Below are 8,456 nucleotides of genomic sequence, written 5' to 3'. Positions count from 1 at the left end.
AGCGACTGTAGTGTCCTATCCAATGTCAGAGACAAACAATCCTTTTGAATGAATCAATTCATATAAAATGTGCTTCTAATCCGACTGTAACTATTAGAGTGTTTTGATAACAATTATCTATTTCACTCCATTAATCGTTGATGATGTAGACTTTCTTTTCTTACCGGTAACTTACTGTATCATTATTATTCCTTCAGGCTATATTTTGCTGCAATTGCAAACACCCATTTACAAAGTATTTGTTGTTGTTTTGTCTCGTTCAGAATACTATAGTCAAGTTCATTAGGTTCACAGGCAGTATTTCCTAAAGCTGACAAGGCAAAGGTGACATGACACAATAGGCGTTGATCAGAAACAAGGTCTTGATCAGTGTGTTTCTGCGAGTTTCTTTAAAAATAGATGCATAAATGCTTTATCATTTCATCTGTATGTGGTCAAATGCACTGTGTGGAGGGCAGGAGAGGCCTACCTATATCAATTCAAAGTTTATTAGTCGCGTAAACAGTTTAGCAGTTCTTATAACGAGTGCAGCGAAATGCTTACGTTACTAGCCATTGCGCACTATTCAACGTCAATTCAACGTCTATTCCACGTTCCTTCAACGTAATTTCATTGAAAGGACATGGAAACAATGTTGAGTCAACCAGTGTGTGCCCAGTGGGTAGCTCCTAACAGTGCAGTACAATGTCAAACAAGTAGACTATACAAATAATAAAACAATTAAATAAAAAACAAGAAATCAAGAAATGTCAGCAGGAATCCAATTAACAACCCAAATAGCACTGTAACAGTAATCCAAATGCAATCTATACGTGTATATAAACTGGATGAATTTACACAAGATATACTAAGAATGATATGTACAACAGTAGATATAGCCTATTTGAATTAGCTATGTCAAGAATCCAGTATATAAATAAACACGCGGTGTATCCTCTTTCCAATGTTAACTACGTAGATCGATGGCAACAGCTTCTTGATGACTGCTTGATGTAGATGAGGAGGCCTCCCCACCTGAAACGCATACTTTTACACAGGTCAGTTGTCAGAGTAAATATAGAAATAGGTAAACAGTGACTAGGGTTTCTTGGTGGATGAGATAAACTTGACTTGAACATCCCACTACAGGTAATTCCACAATTGTCAGTGTGATAATTTGTTGTAGTGATGATGGGTAGGAAGAAGCTAGGCCGAGTGTTTCTGTATTGGCTAACGAAGGCCACGTTTGACGTGTTGGTCCACCAGACTTTTCGCGCATTTGGGCGTAAGTGTCTGGGAATGAGATTAGTTCGACTGTAATCAGTGTCAGCAAAAAGTTTGAAGCTGCATGGATGAGGTAATGGATTATTATCAAAACATTCTCATTGGTATGATCGCGATCAATACTAGGAACTAACGGCTAACGGTTATCATAAATAATTATCGTAATTATAAACCTAATGAAATATTCAGGACCCATTCATTCATTTTTTTCTTCAGTTATCAGTTTCAATCAACACTACTTCTCGACTGCATTATACTGCGAAGCACTGTAATTGTGATAATTAATGCTACACTGTAATTGTGATAATGAAATCTACTCTGATTGTATTTAGAGAGAGAAACTCCTTAGGAATGTGTGTGATTTCCCTGTGTTTCTGTAGACACACCAATACCAATCAAGAGTCCTATCAGTAACCAGATATCTACAGGTAGATTCAGTAGCTGCGCAAGAAGAGAAGATAATCCATCCCTCCCGTTCTTCCTGTGTGATTGTGTTTGGTTGACAGGCATTATTTCATATCACTGACAAGGAAGGCAAAAGCGACATTACACAATAGGTAATGATCAGAAACGATGTATTGATTATTGTGTTTCTGTGGGTTTTGATCTAGTGGGGTTAATCAGTGATATAGGTACATAAATGCTTTGTCATTTAATCTGTATGCGCTCCAAAAATTGTAAAACAATATGATCGAAGTTTAAAAGGAAAACGAAAAGAGAATATGCAGATGAGGTAGAAAAACCCTGAACAGCTTGTAAGACACCTCCCCCTTTCAAATTAAATTGGAATTATTATTTACAAGCCCATTAGAACTTGACACAGCAGACACACACAATAATTAATCAGTATAAAGAATGCATAAATTCGCATTTATTTTAGCATGAACTTTTTTTATGTTAAAAACATATGCCTAGGGCCCTGATTCAAATACAGTTGATTTATAAAGCCATTTTTACATTAGCAGATGTCACAAAGTGCTTATACAGAAACACAGCCTAAAACCCCAAACTAACATGATGGTGTGTATCAGGTAAGTAACCTACTGCTGAGTCAAAGAATGATGGCACGTTATTTATCACTTTGTTCCTAAATTCATGTCATCCTTGTGCAGTGAACATGCCTTGCCTTTTTATGCTGACAATTTATTTGTCATTGCTGTATGAATTGCAGCGTGCCATGCTATCATCTCCTCGGCGCTGGCACAGATGAGAGAACTGTTACAAAGTAACAGAAAATGAAAGAATGTTAAGGGAAACTGATTCGATGTTACAATGTATCATTTTACTCTTTGTTTCCCAGTAATCTAATCAACTCCTAAGGTTTCATCAAATTCCGCTGAGGGATAAAACGGTCACGTGTGCAGGAATCACATGCTGGGATATTTACTCGGGGGCCGGACCTGAGATTTTTAATGTCCTCTTTCAGCCAATCCCAGGCTATGCTGTGTGATAGCGAGTCCCCTTTCAGCCAATCACAAGCCCCCCTACTATTACGACATATAGCTGGCTGTATAAAGTGTTGTTTCTAGACGATACTTGCTACACAACAACAGCAGAAATCATCACACTGCTACTGCAAATTGTCGTTAAAGTAAGTATCGCTCTAGATCTATTATGTTGTTTCTACAGCGTTAGGTTTGTCTCCTTATGGACGTTTACCAGGGGCATTTGCTCTTCGATTGATACAACGTAGACCTAACAACATTAGGCTACAGTTTCTGATGTTATTGCTGTCGGCTGTTACCAAACATTCCCTAGAATATCTCCGTGGATATCAACATTACTTGATATAATTTGGAATACCGGTAGGATAGTAACCTAGTAAAACGTTCCATATAACATTTGATATTTTTGCTTGAGTTGAATGGGCTTTGTCGAGCTAGAAATTTAGAGGGCTTTGTTTTGTTCTCACACAAATGGCTCAAGTGTTATCGTTTTATACGTAGCTACAATATAGCGAACCGTTACATTTTTGGAACTAGATTTTTGGGAGGCTCGATCTGAACTTTTCCTCAGCCACAACACGTCATTTCAACGTGGAAATGTGGCTAATATTTGGGTGAGATGTTAATGAATGAGATTTCAACCCATCTTAACCCACTCAAAAATACAGAAGTTTGTTGACTTTCAAATGTTATCACTGCTTTCAACCATCTAAAAGCACAACCAAAATCCTATGGAAAAACCATGTAAGATTTTTGGTTTAGTTGTCATCTAAATGTGGTTACACTGCGTTTTCAACCGTTTATTTTAATTTTTAAAAGCACAACCAAGTTCAAATGGGAATACAATGTCAGCTGTTTTGTATTTATACAACAATTGACAGTCACTGTACTTCATCTAATAGCACAACCTCATGGCCTGGATTGCATTTGAGATTACATTAAAAGTACGTAGTGCCAGTGATCAATGCCATTTTGAGTCTATGTAGATTATAGCAATTGTGAATATCCCCAGACCTGCGATCTTGGCATGCTATCTTGAATTTGCATGATTAAATAAGACATTTTATAATAACAGTAACCTCAAATGTGGCACTGGATGTGTTACTTATTTTACAGTTGAATAAATACTGTTACGTTAGTTTAAGAGCCAAAACTTTAGGCTATTTACTGTTTTGCACAAACATATTTGTCAATGCAAAAAAAAATCAACATTTGAAGGAGTTGTTTATTTTGTGCCACTGACAGTCTGGCTTTAATTCTAGTTTGTCTACACATTAATTATTGAAATGTTGGATTCACATCTCCATCTCAACCAAAAGTTAAAGAAAAAGTTTGATTTAGTCCTATTCTTTAACCTAGATTTTTTGTTGAGGGAGATGTGAATCCAACATGACTTATTAATTTAAAATTACATTTGACATCAACCAAAGCTTGAAACTCTGGGTTTTAGGTGAACCCTGGGTTGAATGGAAACAATAGCTGCTGATGACTTCGCAAATCCTATATACACCTGAATAGTGTCATTGATGATATGACTTGTAAAATATGGTTACATTTGTTCTGTTAAACCTATCCTTTGGAATGACTATGATAGCAACAGTGAATCTTAAGTTATTAAGATATTTATCTCAATCATTCTCACATACCACATTGGTAGTAGTCAGTGACATATCAAAGCTAGGCAGGGCTTGGTTAACCCTGGATGGGAGACCAAATGGATAGCTGTAGATAGCTCAACTCTCCAGTAGGAAGTACTGCCCAGCCTATTTATAAAAAAATATTATGTTAATGGGTATGACGTTGAAGTTCTGACATTGTTTCAATGGTACAAATTCAACATTTCATCTATCTTCACACTGAAATACTAGGCTGACTGATGGCTCTGCTCTCTCCCTTCACAGCTGTTTTACCATGATGTCCCTGTACTTGGCAGTGTTGGTGCTCTGTATGAGTGCAGTGTATGCGGCCCCTAGGTTTGACTCTCAGTTGGAGGGCCACTGGCACTTGTGGAAGAATTGGCACAGCAGGAACTACCATGAGGTGGGTGTTTAAGCACAAGTAAGGGTGCACTTCCTAATGGGAACCCCATCAGTAGCTCCCAACAAGTGCCTCAAATTCAATTTGTAAGTCGCTCTGAATAAGAGCGTCTGCTAAATTACCAATGTAAATTGGTGCATTGGCATACATGTAGCTGTAAATTAATTAACTCAGTATATCATTAATTATTGCATGGATTGTGCCCATAGATCTGGGACAGTATATGATTGTGTATATTTTCTGACTGTTTTTTTCACTCATTGTTACAGAGAGAGGAGGGCTGGAGGAGGATGGTTTGGCAGAAGAACCTGAAGACTATTGAGATTCACAACCTGGACCACTCTATGGGAAAACACTCCTACCGTATGGGCATGAACCACTTCGGTGACATGGTATGAAGAACCACCTTGCTAAGCAGTGCTTGACTTGGATGAAATGGATGCCGGTACTCATTCTGGGTGCAAGTATTGTTTATATGTAGGTGCAGGAACTCCGCAGTACTTTTGCGCTAATATTCTATATGAGGTGCAGGAACTCACACAGTAGAAAGTTTGAAGTGCCGGTATCAGTTCTGGTGAGTTCCTGCCTAAGTCAAGCACTGTTGCTGAGACATTTTACTGTGGAGCAGGAGGTACATTTCAGCAGTCTTGTCCCATGCTGTAGCTGAATCTTTTTGTCATGACATACATTGGCTACAGCACTTACAGTATGAAATATTTCACAGGCATTGACAACTAAAGCAGGAATGTATTCACTCACTGGTTAGGGTTATTCCACTATCAGGTTCTTAAGGAAGATGATAATGATCCTGAGAAGGGAATGGAAATTGACTCCTAATTTTTTTTTAAGACTCATCTTTCTGGTTCAGTGCGTAACTTTGTTTATTTTATTTTTTACCGTCCTAAGACATAAAAAAAAAAAACAATGTTCCATTCAGATACTAACTTGCGAAACACCTCTGGCCAGGTAGACATTACATTTCAACATGTTTATCTGATTTCTTCCTCCCTAGACCAACGAAGAGTTCAGGCAGCTGATGAACGGCTACAAGCAGACGACTGAGAGGAAGTACAAAGGCTCTCTGTTTATGGAACCCAACTACCTGCAGGTCCCTAAAGCTGTGGATTGGCGAGAGAAGGGCTATGTCACTCCCGTCAAGGACCAGGTGAGTCCTGAATCATAAACTGCTGTGTCACTAAATAAATGTGGACTTTTCAGAGGTTTTACTTCTAGGGAACTGTCTGGTTTGTTTGTGTGCTGGTTACCCATGACTGTAATTTAGTCTACAGAGGATAAGGTGGCAAATTGTGTATACAGATGGTTTATTATTTAGTTAATACTAATACATATTTATTACTTGCATACACTGGCATAATATGCACATGTCAGTGAGTTCTCTGACATGAAATACTAAGATGTTTAACCATCTTTCCCCCTCAGGGCTCATGTGGGTCTTGCTGGTCGTTCAGTTCCACCGGTGCCTTAGAGGGCCAGCATTTCAGGAAGACTGGCATGCTGGTGTCTCTGAGTGAACAGAACCTGGTGGATTGCTCCAGACCCCAGGGCAACGAGGGCTGTAATGGAGGTCTCATGGACCAGGCGTTCCAGTATGTAAAGGACAACACCGGCCTGGACACAGAGAAGTCTTACCCCTATGTGGCCAAGGTAAGGCCCTGTGTTCTATTAGTCTGAATTCAAATATAATAGCATATCAAAATTAATGTATTCAAAGTAAGGCCCTGTTCTTTTAGCCTGGTCCCAGATTGTACAGTTTTAGCTGTATAACCAACTCCTGTGGTTGTAATTTTGGCATGACAATGACTAACAGAATCCCCATTGCTGTGGGATTTATGTCTCCAAGAATGACTGAATTGCTTGAATAATTTGAATATGTTATTTTTTACTAATCATGGCCACTGGCCTTTTCTGGTTACTCAGGATGATGATCTTTGCCACTACCAACCAGAATTCAGTGCTGCCAATGACACTGGCTTTGTGGACATCCCCAGTGGCAAGGAGCATGCTCTGATGAAGGCTGTGGCGACTGTCGGCCCCGTCTCTGTCGCCATCGATGCCAGCCACGAATCCTTCCAGTTCTACCAGTCTGGTGAGTAGCAATTAGCGGTGGAACTTAACATTAACTTTATTCCCTACCTCATATTTTTTAGTAGCAGTGAGCTGTACTGGTCTGTCCTTTTCACACTAGCTAAGATTTACAAATGGTATTGTCTTTCAGAACTGCTGTCTTTCACGTAAATTGTTTGTTACCAATTTCTGCAAGCTAACTAGCTACATAACTAACTTTAGCTTTGAGATCCGGTGGTTTTACATACTCTGCGGTAAACCTAGCATCTTAGTCCACTAATGTACCTGTCCTCTCTATAGGGATCTACAATGAGAAGGAGTGCAGCAGTGAGCAGCTGGACCATGGAGTTCTGGTGGTGGGATACGGTTTCGAAGGAGAGGATGTGGATGGCAAGAAATTCTGGATTGTCAAGAACAGGTACAGTACAGAGTATCTTCCTAGGATTTGTTTTTGTTTGTTACACATCACCACCACGGGAATGGTTAATTTCCTCATCAGGGAATATGCCTCTCTACAATACCATTGCCTTTATTTGAATACAGTGTTGGTGTTGTCCTGATAATATGGTCTAAGTCATTAATTTCTCTAAAGTAACTGTACATCTCATTGTATAATTTCCAAATAACTTGAACTGTGGGACTAACCTATTTGTTTTTTTCCTCAGCTGGAGCGAGAAGTGGGGAGACAAAGGCTACATCTACATTGCCAAAGACAAGAAGAACCACTGTGGCATCGCCACGGCAGCCAGCTACCCACTGGTCTAGTGTTCTAGAACCTGGAGGTTCTAGTACACTAGACCAGAGTTTTAGAAACGTTTGATAAACGTTCTGAACGGGCCATGATGACTACAGTGCTGCCTTAACTAAATCTGTGAAAGCTGCGTGAGAACCTGTTGCTTGGGTTTTAAACAAACACTGTTAGGGAATTTATGAAATTCTACCCATTTTGTTTTATACTCTATTTTATGTGTGTATGCATTTTGAGTCGCGTGAATGTTACAGGTGTAAGATCTGTGTACATTCGTAGTTTTCTGCTTTTACACCTGTTCTGTAAAGTTTTGTACATATGAGCAAAATAAACCTTTTAAAATTGATTTGTGTGGCTACTTTGTGGTACTAATCAACTTCATGGGGAAACTACATTTCCTACAGATGTAGCTAACTTTTGAATGTTGGCACTGTCTAGCAGCTATTATGACTCATCAATGAAGGCTATGACTCTCAGGAACATAAACATGTATTGTTTCTTTCTCTGAAGCTCCCAGGCCATGCAGGTGTCGTTAGAAAGGACCGTGACACAACTGCAATTGAAAGCAATGCAGATTTATTTAAAAAAAATTCTACACATTCCCTACCTGAACTTTCCAAATCATTTTGAATGCTTTTCAGTTACTTTGATGCAAATTTTCAAAAAAGATCTTCATTTCACACCTTATGGTTGCAGTTATCTGTACTAGAATGGCCATATTGGAAAGGAAAATAGGATATCAGTCACTGCCCGCAATATCCGCATTGGTGCATCCCTTTCTGGTTTTGACATTCAGTGTGTAGAAATGATAACTGACCTACAGTAGGAGTCGGAAGTTTACATACACCTTAGCCAAATGCATTTAAACCCAGTTTTTC

General features: G+C 39.0%; 1 protein-coding gene across 1 annotated transcript; it reads left to right on the top strand.

The window, feature by feature from the left end:
- Positions 1 to 2,755: 2,755 nt before the first annotated feature.
- LOC311127281 (procathepsin L-like) lies at positions 2,756 to 7,924 on the top strand. Its single transcript, XM_084159088.1, has 8 exons — positions 2,756 to 2,854; positions 4,610 to 4,748; positions 5,015 to 5,137; positions 5,758 to 5,910; positions 6,186 to 6,410; positions 6,684 to 6,852; positions 7,131 to 7,248; positions 7,496 to 7,924. The coding sequence occupies exons 2-8, from the start codon at positions 4,620 to 4,622 to the stop codon at positions 7,593 to 7,595; spliced, it is 1,017 nt and encodes a 338-aa protein (XP_084015214.1). The 5' UTR covers positions 2,756 to 2,854; positions 4,610 to 4,619; the 3' UTR covers positions 7,596 to 7,924.
- Positions 7,925 to 8,456: the final 532 nt, after the last annotated feature.

This window comes from Coregonus lavaretus, assembly GCF_964263955.1.
Source record: "Coregonus lavaretus genome assembly, chromosome: 4".
Classification (NCBI taxonomy): domain Eukaryota; kingdom Metazoa; phylum Chordata; class Actinopteri; order Salmoniformes; family Salmonidae; genus Coregonus; species Coregonus lavaretus.
The sequence above is the reverse complement of the archived record's forward strand: the minus strand, read 5'-3'. Positions and strand labels throughout refer to the sequence as shown.